Source organism: Maylandia zebra, linkage group LG16 (assembly GCF_041146795.1).
Source record: "Maylandia zebra isolate NMK-2024a linkage group LG16, Mzebra_GT3a, whole genome shotgun sequence".
In the NCBI taxonomy this organism is placed as follows: Eukaryota; Metazoa; Chordata; class Actinopteri; order Cichliformes; family Cichlidae; genus Maylandia; species Maylandia zebra.
The window spans coordinates 20,914,583-20,930,308 of NC_135182.1; the positions used below are offsets into that span (position 1 = coordinate 20,914,583).

At 40.3% G+C, this 15,726-nt stretch overlaps 2 protein-coding genes across 6 annotated transcripts in view; both read right to left on the reverse strand.

Moving 5' to 3' along the window:
- Positions 1-277: 277 nt before the first annotated feature.
- sp5a (Sp5 transcription factor a) lies at positions 278-4,441 on the reverse strand. The gene is made up of 2 exons (XM_004557709.2): positions 2,130-4,441; positions 278-1,832 (listed from the first exon to the last, which is right to left on the reverse strand). The coding sequence occupies exons 1-2, from the start codon at positions 2,178-2,180 to the stop codon at positions 768-770; spliced, it is 1,116 nt and encodes a 371-aa protein (XP_004557766.1). The 5' UTR covers positions 2,181-4,441; the 3' UTR covers positions 278-767.
- Positions 4,442-5,472: 1,031 nt separating this feature from the next.
- myo3b (myosin IIIB) overlaps positions 5,473-15,726 on the reverse strand; it is a 71,133-nt gene continuing 60,879 nt past the window's right edge. For all 5 annotated transcript variants that reach the window (XM_076875004.1, XM_076875006.1, XM_004557708.3 and 2 more), the window contains 4 exons: positions 14,058-14,158; positions 13,633-13,679; positions 13,081-13,228; positions 5,473-5,718 (listed from right to left, as the gene is read on the reverse strand). In XM_076875004.1, the coding sequence (XP_076731119.1) occupies positions 13,120-13,228; positions 13,633-13,679; positions 14,058-14,158 (257 nt within the window). In that variant the 3' untranslated portion in view covers positions 5,473-5,718; positions 13,081-13,119. The remainder of the gene's footprint in view (positions 5,719-13,080; positions 13,229-13,632; positions 13,680-14,057; positions 14,159-15,726) is intronic.

The window sequence follows — 15,726 nt, forward strand, 5'->3', positions numbered from 1 at the left end:
AATAGTCATAAAAAAATCACTGTCCTGCTACTTTTTCTTTTTTTACCGTAATCAAAAGATGGAAACATTTACATTTAGAATAACGAGTATTTAAAAATATATAGTCTAAAATTAATGACTGGATTTTACTGGCAGGAAACTTTGACAACATTAAGTCTGCAACATTTTACAAAGCACACACATTATTCCAGGTGATATGAATAAAAAATATATATACCGCCTGGATGCCTCATCATCACTCATATAACTGAGGGATATTAAATGAATTGTTCTGAGATGAGGAAAACGTCATAACTTTTATTCTCACACAGCATTTAGGTCATATTAACAATAGCAGATCTTCTGGAGAGCATGCTTTTATAAACACCCCATATGGAGCAAAAACAGACACTTTCATTCAACAAAAGCTATTAAATATCATTTACAGGGGAGTGAAATCTTCCACCGAAGACATTGATCAAAACACAAGTTGAAAACTTGTCTTCCTTGATATGATATAGACAGTGAATTCAAACTTATGAGCTCCTCCATGGTCCCAAATTAACTTATGAAACTTTATATATATATATATATATATATACACACACACACAAATGTGCTACACAGACCAGCAATGTTAGAAACTATTGTCAGGATGTAAGAAATCGACCAACAAAATTAATCAAGTACCCTACAAAAATGCAGCTCACTGTGAACTTGTAACTAGTGTAGCACTGACTGTATTGCACTATTTTAAAGTCTACTGTTTAAGATGACTATAAGGTGTGTTACAACATCCTGGTGTCCTCTCTTTTCACGTGATCTAATGTCTTGTCGTGGCATTTGCTCTTTTTGTTCTGGTGAGTTTTGACGTGTTTTGCCAAGTGGTCACTCCTCATGAACCTTTTGCAGCAGTCCGGGCAAACAAAGCGCTTCTCCCCTGTGTGAGTCCTCAGGTGTCTCTGCAGCTCATCCGACCTGGTGAAACTCTTGCCACAGAACAGCCAGTTGCACACAAACGGCCGCTCCCCCGAGTGCCACCTCAGGTGCGCTTTGAGGTGAGAAGTTTTCCCATAAACTTTCCCGCAACCCGGTATGTGGCAAATGTGCTGCTTCTTCTTCCCGGGCTCGTCGCTGGACGTGGAGGACTGGCAGTTCGGACACCTGCACCTCCTGCACCGCCGCGCAGTCGCGAGGGGGGACTTTGTGTGCAGCAGAGCGGCGATTTGCGTCTGGTATTGCGCAAAGTCCGTGTGTCCCAGAACCAAGCCTCTCTGCAGCTGGAAGCGGTGAGGACCGAGTGAGGAAGAGTGGCTTACGTGGTTCCCCTGCTGGAGGCTCCACCACGGAATATCCTCTCCAGGGTTTGGGGACAACTGTCTCTGCTGCTGGTGCACAAGGCCGGAGGGTCCCGTGACAAAACTTGGCATCGCGGGCGGAATGGGCGCTGGAGCCGCGTAGCTGACGGCGGGGACGTAGGTTGGAGGGCAGGTGGACTGCATGGAGCAAGGCAGCATCTTCACGGGGGAGAAGTCATAGGGGTACGAGGGGTCCGCCGGAGGGGTGAGGGGCAGTTCGTGGTGGGAGCTGAAGGGGCTCTGGATGTGCGCAGAGAGCTGGGGCTTGGAGGATAGTCCGAAAGTAGAGTTGTTGGCCAGGCTGCTCTGAGGGTTTCCCTCGTTAGTCCACGGGTGAAATAAACGCGAAGGAGAACCCAGCGTGGGATCGTAGGGGACCTGGAGGAAATCAGCGGGATTTGATCCGTGGTTATGCCCGATCCTGTTGCAAGTGGCAGCCAGGAGAGCCAGCGGAGAGTGCTTACAGTTCTCTGGGGAAGAGTTTGGAGTGCGATCCTGGATAACCGAGACACACATTTTTTTAACGTTATGATCTCAGTTTAACACATTTATGACACATTTATGCCACTTTTAATTATGACGAAATGGTCGGTCTGAAATCTGAATCTAAATGATGAAGTCAATCGTGATGATGCGACACAAAAGTTGGTGGCATGTTGCAGCAGGACTCATTAAGCCCCCAAACAATTAGCGTCGGAAATGAGAAGACACGTATTTTGAGCATAAACTGGATTTAGCAACTTCACAAGTTCTTAAAAGTGGTGAAAAGTGAAGAGAAACTTGCGCACAAACCTGAAGAAAAGCCTGAAGTGTTTCATTCCGCAGTACAGCCACTGCTGCCATGGTAAACGTCCTCCTCCGCTCGATAAAGACGAATAAAAAATAAAAGCACTAATTTAGACAAATATGCTCATTCGCGGTACACAAAAAATATATCTTGTCGAGCAGGGCGTCACTCTCCAGTGCTTCCTCTCTCCGATATATCCTTGGTCTATCTGAAGAGTGAGGGATCACTTCTTAGAATTTGATAAGGACTTTGGTGGGCCGCCAGCCAGTCAGAAATAAGATTTATTACTTTGAAGTTTGCCGCTGCCCAATCATCAAAGAATAGCGGCTCTTTGAGAGGGGAAAGCAAATCCTTTGAATCCACAAAGCTCCTATGGTGTGTTTGTTGGTCTGGATAAAGGAGCTGATTATTAGGGGGGCTGGGAAGGGAGGAGATAAAGGCGGGACAATTAATGAAGTAATCACTATGTGGGAAATGTATATACACAAATAATTGGATTTTCTTGATCAAAGACCCCCATGCCGCCTGGAGACCCCAGTATTGGATGCTGTAGTCATCTGATCCTCTTTTTTGTAATTAAGGATTTGTAGCAGAACCCTATGTGACAATGTGACATTGTTATCTCTGGAGATCTCCAAGAGCGTTGCCTCACTGTTTGATGGAGGAAAGAGACCAAATCAAGTGACTCAACACAAAGTTCTCATCTCTGAAGAATCTGCGTCTCTTTTACATTTCAAGCTTAAATTACCAAAAAAAAAAAAAAAAAAAAAAAAATCTTTGTTGTGCCTTTGAACTGAAACACTTAATTATGCCCTCTCTGAATTATTTAAATACTTATTTCCCCTTCACTCATTTCAATCAGTTGTTTTATCAGAACCTCAATCCAGTTCATTCTTTCCCAACCCAAACTAAAAGCCTGAAGGAAAAAAAAAAAAAAACTCCCAGCAGGTAATTTAAATGAACGTTTTTAACTTGTTAGATAAGTGAGGTGACAAAGGTAGCACTTAAAATGTGGACATCTCAATTATGTTTTCTTCTTATGTCTTTATGACTGAACAGGTCCCGAAAACCAGAAAGAAACTAATGATCCCATCCACTGCAGCTTCTCGAAAAGAAAAAAAAAAGAAACCTGAGCTAACACATCCTGTAATACTGCATCCTTTTTGTTTCAGAGCATTTAATGAAGGCAAAAGTATGCAGTTTTCATAAGATAACATCCGGAACTTCTTTTTAAATGTTTTGCCGAGCTGGAAAAAAATGGAAGTTGTAGTTCAACTCTCTGATCTTTATCTGGCTTCCCTGCAGAAACAATCACTGTCCTCTCAACTAGTTTGGAGCGGCAGATTTTGAATTAGATCTGTTCCTTTGAAGGGATTAATGTTCCCAGTTCTCTCCCACGGCTTTACACACAGTCATGAGGGAAAGGGGGAGTCCTGCTGGGCTTCACTGGAGCCATGCTAAACTACAAGAGTGGCTACAGGAGTGAGTGGTGTAGTCACACTGTTAACCTTGTTTACATCAAGCTGTGGCAGCCACAGAGCTCGATGCTGCTTCAAAATATGCAAAAAATGTGGCAATCAGGAAGGTTTTAAGACAACAAGCTTGAAAATCACCTCGCAGATTTCATGAAATTATAAATCTGAACAAGCAGTACTAAAAAATGGTGCTATTTACTTTTAATGTGTCACTTTAAAATTGCCCCAACCGTTGATCCTCTAAAATCACACTTTGTTTTCAACTTATCATGAGATGATGACCAATTAAGACACTGCATAGCTTTATTAAAGCTCAAAACAGATTTATTGAATAACCGAATTAGGAGACATTGATAAGATGTAGTTTGGGGTTGCCAGGTTGTGAAAAGTATCCTCTCATTTGTGCTTTTGGTTTATATTTGCTAATAATTTAGTCACCAATACTATAAATATTTTTTTTTTAAACAAGTGTAGCCAAGGAAGTGTAGGCAGAAGAAAAACCTGTTATAAAAAGATTTATAACACATTAATAACGGGTTTATGTGTACACCTAAAAGGAGCAAGCAAAAGAAGGAGAAGAATAAATGCAGGTTTAAAATTTTTATAAAGCTGTTAAAACTTATAAAGGCTTCATAAATGATACCTCACTGCAAATTTTTGTGAGCTTCACTGGTGCGAAACTGTTTGAAGGATCTTAGCACAAAGGAGCTCAAACTACATGAAAGGTACACGATAAAACTACAGGATGCTGTAAAATTTGCTTAACCAGCTATTTGTAAGACTTCAGATGTCACTGGTTAAAAAAATATCCATAGTCTGTTCTGTAAAGATGTATTTGTGCAGCAAAGTGCTGTCAGTTAGTTTTTACTTCCAGGTTTAAATGTCAGATAAATGTCAAAAGTTGCAATCTGCTCTCTTATGCCAACAGTAAAGGAGGAATCCACCCTAAAACAACATTTTTCTACTACAGCAGCCTGGTTCATAGGCTTTAAAAACATCAAATGTTAATTCTGATTTAAGGTGGATTTCCACTTAAATCAGCTTTACATGCGAGCTGTCATATGCCATGCAAGGCATATTTCAGCCATATGTGACAACTGCATGAATTCTGCGAACCATCAGCAGTCAGAAATTATTGATATCTTCCTTTGAGATGTTCGTTTCACCCCTAAATGTGGGCTCTTACATTTTAATGCATCTCAATAGGACGCCACCTGAGGGAAGGATTTGGCTAAGCAGGACTTTGATATAGTTTGTAAGAAATTCATAACAGTGTGCTTAACACATTGTCCGGTCCCTGAGGTAATTTACTTGCTCCAAACCGTCACCATCTTATGGCCATGCCTCAAGTTTTACAGGGCTGCCTCAGCGACAGTTTGGCTAAAGGAAATTTCTGCCCGCGGCATTTGATGGGTAAAATTAACTTGGAGGGACCCCCCCCCCGCAACAGTTTGTTGCCTGGAAAGGTTTGAACATGGACTCAGTCAGCACCAACTATGTACTTCATACAGCCTTTTCTAGTATAAAGTGGAGAGCTGAGCATCAGAAATAATGTTCAGGGTGCAGATATGCAGGAACCTGCATTCAGGAATCTGTATATAGAAGAACAAAAAAAACCCCACTCATAGTAGTTATATATATATATATTTTACACTTTCTTGACAGTGCAAATCAAAGAAAACAGTGGGGTGGATCATAGACGTTCAACAGGTGACAATCATTTCTGTAAAGGGCAATTAAGGCGAAGAAAGAACGACTCATTAAGTTTTTATTGCCATAAGTTTTTAACAGTATGTGCAAGTGCCAGCACGCGCTGAAACAATTAGCTGTAACCAAACTATTGTGTCTGATCTAAAAGGGGAGAGGGAAATAATTCATCAATCTAAAATGAGGAAAAAAATGTATAAAACAACAGATTTGTGGCGGGTAAATTGTTTTGCCTACAATATCAAAATACCGTTATACATCAGTAATAAATATGAATTAAAAAACATTTAGACACATTTATTTGACTCTTATAAAACAACAATTTACATGAAATAAATATAAATTTACAACAGATGTCAAATGCGATGTTGGGAAGCAGGTTGTTTTGATCCATAAGACAAATGAAGGCAATCTGCAGGATAAGAGAGAAAAATAAAGATGTTAAAATGCTTTTCATTATCTTTACCCAGGTTTGCACTAACATCCTATTTTAGCAGGGAGAATTCCACCTTATTCTATTGACCTCTAACTTTGGATGTGAAAAAGTGTAGCTGTGTACGGTCTTGACATTTTTGAGTGAACTGACAGCGAGAAGAGAGGATCTGACAGAGTCGCGGGGCGACGCCACAACACGAACCCTTTTTAACTTTCCATATTCTCTGGACAGTTGGAGAGAAAACAGGTTCCACATCTGTCTCATGCAAGAGATATCAGAGACTTGGGGATGAGTGGAGGTGGGTGATGGGGTGCTGCATGTGTGAGAGGGAGTGTGAACGTGTGGGAGAAACAGAGAAAGACGGGGAGAGAGGGAGAGGCGCTCGAGGCTACTGGGTACTTGAGCCGCTATAATGGTGTCTCGTATGAGAAAACATCTGTGAATTTCCTCAGTGATCTACAACAAAGTATAACTCAGAGCAGTCACTCAGCAGACCTTTGAAGTTGCTGTCTGACAGAAAGCTGCCATTGTTCACAGCCCCCAACACACAGAAACTCCAACTTTGGTCTCACTAATTTTCCCTGCAACGCGATACAAGTCTTTTTTTTTTTCCTCTCTCTCTCCCTCTTCCAGGCCTATGAAGCCGGGGATCTCTGCATATTCAAGAGCAAACAGCAAAGCCTTGGCAATGTGCTGGGTTGGCTTGGGGGTCAAGTAAGGCGGGACAGGTCGTTTTACCTTCTCTCAGCCCACCCTGAATGTGCTAATCCAGTCCAGCCTTAAAGAGGAAAACTCTCTCCCCTCTATGATGATGATGATGTACAGACTTGAACAGAGTGAGTTACAGCCTGCAGCGCTCTCCCAGGAACATTATAATAAAGCAACCTCACCTCCAATCACCAAACTCAGATCCAATGGACACTCCTGTGATAATCAAGTGCTATCAACCCTTCAGTTTACTGCACTTAGCTTTTTAAACATTTGTTTATTATATGACCGTCATCTTTTGTTGGAAATGTTTGTGAGCTGCTACAAATATATCACCTTTTTCCACGATCTACTAAGCAGCAGGTGGCAACGACATAACTGTGAGAAATTTGAACCTTACACTAGAAATTCTTGTCATCCTCAAAAAGCAAAAACACGAGAAAATAACAGCACTAGAAGTTGGAATATAAATATTTACAAAGTTATGTATGTTCAACTCAGTTTTGTAACTTTGCTTTAACATAAAGCTGTGTTACGTGTCTGCAGGCTGCATGTTTTCTTTCCCTCTCCTTTTGTTTGCCATTCCCTTAGGTACGCAGACTGCAGGCTGATGTCAATTTGGGGATCTCCAACTAATTAGAGGAGGGAGACCCTGATTGGACAAACCAGGAGGGCACACCTTGATAAGGAGACTGACCTGTGGCTGGGCGCGGCTCTCTTCCCTCCTTCGAATTGTTTGGCACATGTCTAAAATGCCTCTGCTGTATTTCTTTTGTTTGATGGTTGTGGTGGGAGTAAAGTGGACTAGGTAAGTTTGGGGACCCCATACATTTACTCACGTAGAGTCTTTTTCTTAGAAACACTAGGTAAGTAGGTTGGTGCCACCCATGTAATTTTGAGCTTGTTTTGAATTGAGGTTTAGAGTCTTTCCCCCCTTTTTTTGTTTTTCTAGGATAATAGCTCAGCTAAGTTTTGGTTTTGTCTTTTAGGTTGTGCCAAAAAAAACCACCAAACTGTCCCTTTCTCCCCCGCATTTGTTGTTTGAATTTGGGTTATTTATTTTGAGCGCGCTGCCATTAAACTTTTTTATAACACCTGTACCGGGTTTCCCCTTCTGCCCTCGAGGAGACGTAACAAGCTGTCAGATATTGTGGCAGAATATGTCACTATATAGCTATGCAATGCTTAATGCCGTTTTTGCCTTATAGGAGTTTCAATGCAAGTGCCCCCCCCCCCCCTTTTATATGTGTATTTCTATAGATTTTTATATTAATATGGCATCTCTGCAGGTTTTTTTGCCAGTCAAATTTTAAATTGTAAATTTTGAGTTATGTATCCCAAAATTTCAAGTTAATCAGAAGTAAGCCAAAATGTCAAGATACTTGGTCAGCAAGGCAAAATTTTGAGGTACTAACCAAATTTTTATCCACTTATTTATTTTCCAGTGGCAGAAACAAATTCAGATCAGGCCAACCGACAACAGGCAAAGTAGCTCTGACCTCAGAGAGTCAATAATACATCATTGAATGTTGCCATGATTACTATGCAGAGCTAGCCATGAAAGTTAATATACAGAGAAAGTGGATCGCCCCATCAACTGGTACACTGGCAGATATAATGGCATTTCTGAAGAGAGGCATTTATTAAGCTATTCTTGAGATTTTAGAGTTGTTCAAAATGAACTTTGTTTTCCCCCCATGTACAATAGTATTAGGAGTCACGAAAAAATGCCTGGGTCTTTAATTAGAAGATCTTTAATTTGCTCAGATTTATATAAAATTAATGTTAGTATGACTTAACCGATATTGGAGGAGCAAAAACAAATAAAAGATAAATAATCTGCATGGAAAAAATGTCCTCCTTCTTCACACAAGTATTGTATCTACCTGAAATAATAAAAGATAAATACTGTGTTAACTACCTGTCTTTTATGGCTATCTTTCATAATTTTGTATTGGTGTTACATAAATATTTTTTATTTCCATTTTGTTGTTAATTTAAGTTGTTTGAAATGTGCTATATAGTTACAGCTTGTTTGCCTAAAAAAACCCTGTTTCTATTCAAGAACTGTGTTAAGCCACTTCTCTACTTTAGAAAACTGAGCAAATAAACTAAAAAACACAATTTATAAGCAATTTGCAAATGTCCACCTTTATTTTAAGAGTCTTCTGGTAAAAAAAAGTATTTCATGGGCCATATAAGGAAAGTATTAAAACAATTACACTGTATACTACTTTAGTGTGACCTCAATCAAGGTTGTTTGGTTGAACACCAGGTGACCGCTCCGGTTCCTCCTGGCAGTGGCAAAAATGACAACCTTTCAGCTATGCATCCCAAACCGAAACAAGGCCGTGGTAATTCTCACACTGTTACCAGTCCAGCGTTTATTCAACGGCAGCTGGTCCCACCATCTGGGAAAGCAATGCTGGGGCAAAACAAAACAGGTTACACCTTTGGCCATGCCAAGTCTGCTAGTGCCCCGCTCCCTCGACAAACTGAGAGGGGCTAATCATAATTTCACGCTCTGATTTGTCAAATCCCATTCCAGCACCGGAGGCACCCAAAAAACTTTTAAGTCAATAAATTTCATGGCATACAGGATAACAGCTTTCCCATATTGTTCCTATTGTTCTATGCTGGCTTTCTCCAGCTTTGTCCCTCTCACATCAAGGGTAAGATGTCTCCTTTGCAAATGAAAAGGTAGCTGTAATTTGGACCAAAACATTTAGTCACTTGTAAGATTAGCAAACTCTTTCCTCCTCTCATGCATGCATTTTACATTCATGCAAATGCCAACAACAAAAACAGCGCATGGAGCGCCCTCGACAAACTGCAGGTGAGAGGAAGCTGAAACAAAAGCGACTGTAACCCTAATGGCATCCCTTGTCATTAAGAGACCTTTGATGTATGTGCTCAACGGACTCTTTTATCTCCTTCTTCCTCCTCTTCCTCTTCCTCCCTGTGCTTTTAACCTGCTCAACAAGTTTCTTTATTACTGCATTCTTAGGGCATGTTTCTCTTTTTTTGCCCTTTCACATACATCTGACATCTGGCTGACACTCTTGCATGTCACTCTTTCCAACGCTAGCCAGCAAACAGCACTGCAATGCTGAGTTTGTAGCTATTTTAGTAGTCTGCATTATGAAGCAAGGCATTAATTCTTTACTCACAAAAAATCCCAACATATGGTATGCAACCATAATATAGCAAGATACATTTAGTGTGGTGGAAATGTGACAGATCTCGATATGAAAAGCACGTAAACTGCATTAAAACAGTATTTGAAAAGGCTGCACATGAAATGCTGCATCGAAACTCTCCCTTTGAACTCAAAGGATAGAGAAACAGGACAATGTTGGCCTAATCGTGTTCCCTCTTTGAAGTGAGACATCACTATTAGGTGAAAAGGTAAGTATGCTTCTTTAGAAAATAAAAGCTTTTCATCATTTGTTAAGGCTGCAGCGCAGGCGATTTTCATAAAGGTGGTTTAAAAACTTTGGATAACAGTGTTTGGAGCTGCCTTGGATGTAGCTTTAATGAATGTGCAGCACATGAAGCAAATAGCTAAAATGGCAAGAATAACAGCAGCAGTAACGTTAGCCACATTAAAGGAGTCCTCTCCCGCACACCAGATGTTGTCAGATTTAATGAGGGAAAACAAGAAGGAGCTGCTTTTTTGGGCTTTTTTTTTTTTTTTTTACAAAAACGTATTAAAGAAAACACAGGTGTCAGGCCTCCAACGCTGGCCTAACCTACCCGCTGTCCCCCAAAATGACCCGGAGGCTAAACAAACACAAGGGGTTTGGTTCGTCAGGTCAGAACATCCCTCATCGGAATGACAACAGCATTTCATAACATTTGCCTTTTTGCAACACATAATCAGCTATCCGAGGCAATTACGCGCACACCTCTGCTCACCTCCTCTCATATGCTAAAGCAGGCAATCAGCCAGGGAGTTAATTTGGCAGAGGAAAACAGGGGAAGAAACACCCACTCTGGCACCATTTGTCACTACAGTCCAACCTTGTTATTCAAACTAGCGAGCCTATTTGAAATTCCTCTCTGTGGTAAAACAGGGCCAAAATAATCAAGGGAGCATGATCACACTTAATTGATTCAGTGTACTTTTAAGATTCACTACAGGGTGCTGGGGTGACCTATTTCAGACTGCTCTTCAGAGGAACCAACTATCCCAGCAAGGGAGTAATGCACAACGAGGATTTTAATTATTGCAGGATCTGTGGCTACGACCGGAGGTGAAATGCTTCTCAAGTAACTGTGACACTACATTATAACACTGCCAGTGGTCCGGGGTTTTTACGCTTTGAATTTTTATGGACTTAAATATGACAATAAACTGAAAAATAGTTTTGTTTTTTTTAGCTTAGTTATAAAATCTTAATTTAGAAAAACCAAAAATGTTCCTTTCGTATTTTATTGTAAACTGTGCCGTGTTCAGTTTTAGAGTATTTCAGCTATTTATACTTTACTTATTTATACATTATATTTATACTCTCACCACTTAAATTCACCAAATATGTGGCTGTCAACACATGTCTTCATTTATAATGGGCACATTTTGTAGTCTAGTACTCCTGGGAGATCTGGGATACATAACTCAATTTATATGACCCTTGTACTGTGGGCACAATTCAGTCTATCATCAGAATATCTAATCAGTCTGCCTCTTGTGATGCTAGTTTGTCTTTTCTCTTTATTTTATAGCTCTAATTCTTAAAATATTACCTAAAAAAAAATCTGGATCAGAACAGAATTTATAAATATCACAAATATTTTCAGATATTTTTGTCCAGAACTCCCAAACTTTGTCACAAGGCTATAAAGCATAGAGAAAAAAAGCCCTCATCAATTGACGTTATGCTATAAAAAGCTCAATCAGCTCAAGACCAGCTCAACCAAAGGCTTAATAACATTAAATATGCGTACCTTGCAGTAAGTCTACTGAAAGATGTAAACACCTTTTAGCTACCTCTATTTATGTCTTCCTCACAGGAGACAGTATGTGCAACTTTTAAACCTATGTGGATTAACCACATCACCACTAAAGACACTGTGGCTGTTTAAAACAACAAACAGCACAGTTATGGTTGGAAAATGGCAGATTTAAACCACAGTGGTGTCAAGTGACAAAAAAAATAGAGACAAAAGCGTCAACCATGCAGAAAATTAAAAGGAGACTTGAGAGGTTAAAGAAGGAAAATCAAAGATTACTACTACAGCTTGTAGTAGTAAAGTAGTAAAGCCTCAGTGTCTCAACCCGAGTCTGACCCTCACAGCATTGAGCTGTAGGATTTGATGAACACCCTGGACCTCGTTAAACCCACCAGGATTCCTGTGAATCTGAACCTAAGTGGAGCTGGGTTTGCTATCAAGGCAGAGCTCTAATGTTTTCCCCGCTGAGTATAAGGAGGATGAGATCCTCAGTCATACCACCCTACTCTTCCTATTAAGATCAAAATCTCCTCTCAGGCCCTCGGGTGTCAACAAAGGGAGATGCAGTAAATGATATGCAAATTGAAAAGAAAAAAAAAAAAGCTCTACAAATCAACTCGCCAGCCCTGCATTTCCGACACTTCACATCTTAAAAGAAAATTCCTGTATTTAGGGTGAAATTCAAAGTGAGTTCTAGCTCTGCCTCTGTGAAGCTATGTGTGGTGATTCCAGCTCTCAGACAGCACAAAGCCCCTTTAACTACAGGCAACTCGCTGTGGGAGAACTCGTCGAAAGAGTTTTGGGTTTCACGAGGATTTGTCTCCGGATCCGTCTTAGACAATAGACGTAATGCTCGGGAATAGGTAGATGTTTCCACGTCAAGTTAACCCCACTGAGCTGAGCAGCGCACTGCCTGCAAAATGAGGGGCACTTCATTGTAACAGAGAAATGATGGCTCAATTCAACCCTTAGAAAAACAACTGAAAATTATCAATGGCCATTTAATGAGCTTATAATTTATCTAGTCATGAATATAAGAGGATATATAAGACGTGCTTCCTTTTATCTTTTTTTAAACTAAACTAGTTAGACTAAAGAATCAATCAATAAACCAATTAACAGCTACATGGACAATAGGAATATTCACTATATGCAGCCCCGTGGAGCTTGGATATTTGGGACAATGTTACTTCCTCTTTATCCTTCTCTTATGTGGGTTTTTATGAATTTCTGCACCATTTTTATTGCAATTTGAAGATTACATGCAGGATTTCAGCCTCTAGAAATAAAATTCTTTACCATGCAGTAGAACACACATAACAGAAGCTCGGATGTGTAACTTACTAGAGTTAAAGTTATCGTAATAAAAGAAAAAACAAGACTGGAAAAATTGTGCACACGAGGTAGAAATCTAGTACGTCTAGTCTAGTAGAATCTAGTAGAACTATGTGTTCCAAACTCTGAGTCGAAGGAAGAAACTATCCTAACACTGTCACTGATGACGAGCGAATTGCTCCTGTAAACACCTTCTGATCGCTTTGCATTAGCAGACGAGGGCACGGCTCGCGCAGGTCACTTATTCTGCACCGCTGCTACTTGCTCCACATACCGAAGCACATCCAAAGCAGAGGATGTTCTTTGGAGTGTCTGTCTACACGTCTGAAGCGTCTGTCTTACCGGCTGACATGGTTCAGCTCTGACTGACGAGGGGCCCAACTAGAAAGGGTGGGTAGGGGCGGTGGTTGAGTGCTCTTCCTCAGGGATCGACTCCACAGTTGACAGTAATTTGTAGTACTCATCTTCTCCATCCAGCACTTTGATTTGACTGTGATTTTTTTTAAGGAGACAAAAAGATAGTGGTGAGACATTACTGTGATAGAGGAATGGTGCCTTTTTTTAGTTTAATATTGTGTAAAGCTAGACATTTGCAATAGTATTATTTGCAGATGCACCTGAGATGAGGTGTTTGCTTAAGCATACTGCTCTGAAATAGAACGTCAATTACAGTACAGGCACAGTGCAGACCTTCAACAGTTAAAATTAGCATGATGACAAAGGCCCTAATATGTAACCCCCTCTCCAATGACGCAGAGCATCTCCTCATAAAAACCCTGTTATTTTCGGCTCTCCATTTACATTATAAGAAAACAACTCCATTTCTGGATTCTCCTATTCCACAAAGGGCCTGCTCTGTTTAGAGTTGCTGTAAGTAGGAAAGCAGTTATTTACCCAAGTTTTCTCGGCTTCCTCTTGCTCCCCTGGTAATCCAGAGTTCTCTGAGGAAAGGGCCAAGAGCACACAGTCAAAAGATGAGCAGAGAGTCATTAATTTTTAATTCAAAGTGATTTTGTGTTGAATGCGAGCAGATGCTGATAATATCAGAAGTCACAGCATAATTTTTTTCTGATCAAAGGGCTCAAGTGAGTCTGATGAAGCATGCATCTTGCTCAGCTTTGATAAACCACATCAATTATTCACCGTGAAGGCAGACATCCTGACATGAAAGCAACAGATAAAGAGCATAAGCACATGTTCAAGACAAGAGGCAGAGAAGCGTGGGGGTGGGGCTCCAGGGTCTGGCACAGGTAGGTTTAATTGTATTATCATGTGGAACCAAAGTCAGACAAAGGCCTTTATCGGCACTTTGAACTCACATTTAGCTGGTTGTAGTACAGGCTGTCTTCGGGGCTGTTGAGCAGCTTGGGCTGCTGGCCCCGCCGGCGAGGAGTTCTCTGCTGCAGCTTCATCACTGGACCTGCAACAGAGGAAACGAGGGCAGTGATCCAACCAGGCAAAAACAACAACAAGCTCCAACATGATGCCGACGATGATGACAGCGGCGGTAAACCGATTCTGCCTTCTTTTTAAATCGGCGCCCGTGTGTGACGCAAAAGTGACAGAAACACTTTAAATTGACTTAAGTGAGATTATGTCATTTCATTGATGAGATGACTCAATAACAGCTTATTATTATTACATAAACCGCATCTATCACAGGTGCACAGCGGGGGATGTTTGTAGTAGCCGAATTACAAAAGAAACAGGCAGAAGTGACACCGTGCGTTCATGAAAAGTTCACCTTCACACTCAGAGAAGAGTTCATCCTGGTAATAACGTCAGTAGTTTTAAGCTAAGAAAGATCTCATATTTGTTGCTGACAGTCCTGGATCACTCAACTCTGCAGGATGTAGGCACAGAAAAAGTAGGTCAGCATTTAAAAGTGCAGATAATCTCATTAACTGTATTTCACTCAGTAATGAGTACTGCTCATTGCAAATATTCAATGGATGTGTGATTGTAACAAATGGAAAATAAGTATTTGGAATCTTGGGTACTTAAGAGTTTATAGGGTATTAAATGACTATCTTTACAAGATGAGAAATCTTAGTATCTGTTGTTTGAGGAGAAACATTTGGGCAGCACCTTCTAGTCTAGCTTTGTATTACTTTGGTTAATAAGGGATTATTACCGAGTAATAGCCAATTCAACTCTTTACAATACAGAGGAAACTCCAACAATCGGACAGCCCCCTGTGTGCAAGCAATTTGCAACAGTGGGAAGGAAAAACTCAGGTTTAGGGAAGGCCAGCCATCTGCCATAACTGGTTGGGTGTGAGGAGAGGTAGCCAGGACAAAAGAGCCACATGCCAAGTAGTTAACAGTAGTAGTTATAAGACTAATATCACATAATTGGTACTAAGAGGGTAGAAAGTGGGTGTAATAATGTGGAAACAAGTGTATGATTATGAAGCAAAATCAGTTAATAATAGTATATTGGTAACAACAGGACCTGCTAACAATAAAATGTTAATATCTGTGCATTAAAAATTTAAAATACTAACTTGTGGCCTTAATCTCATAAAACAGTAATATTAGTTGATGGTTTAACACATAAGGATACTATTCACAGTGCTGGAATTAATGCTGATTTATGCCTGCAGCATTCTTCTTAGAATAAATAAAGGTAACAGAGTACATATTGTGTTTAATGCTGTGACTTATTACCCAGAAACGTGTGGTAGTTTAATAACCAGAAAACAATTCTCCAAAATGCAAAACTGCCTGTTTCTATCCAATTCCTTAACCTATTAAAGGAAACATCAAAAAGTGTGCTGCTGATCAGTTATACATCTACTAATTGCAGCAGTAGTAGTCAGCGGAGGATTGTTCAGTGGAGCATTGATAGTTTTCTGGATTACACGAGTATGCAGAGGCTTATGATTAGCTACACAGAATTAATTAACTATTTGACAATATACACTATTAGGGTCAGGTGGCAATTTCCAGTGTACCACAACTGAAATTAGTGAAAATGTCAAAGTGT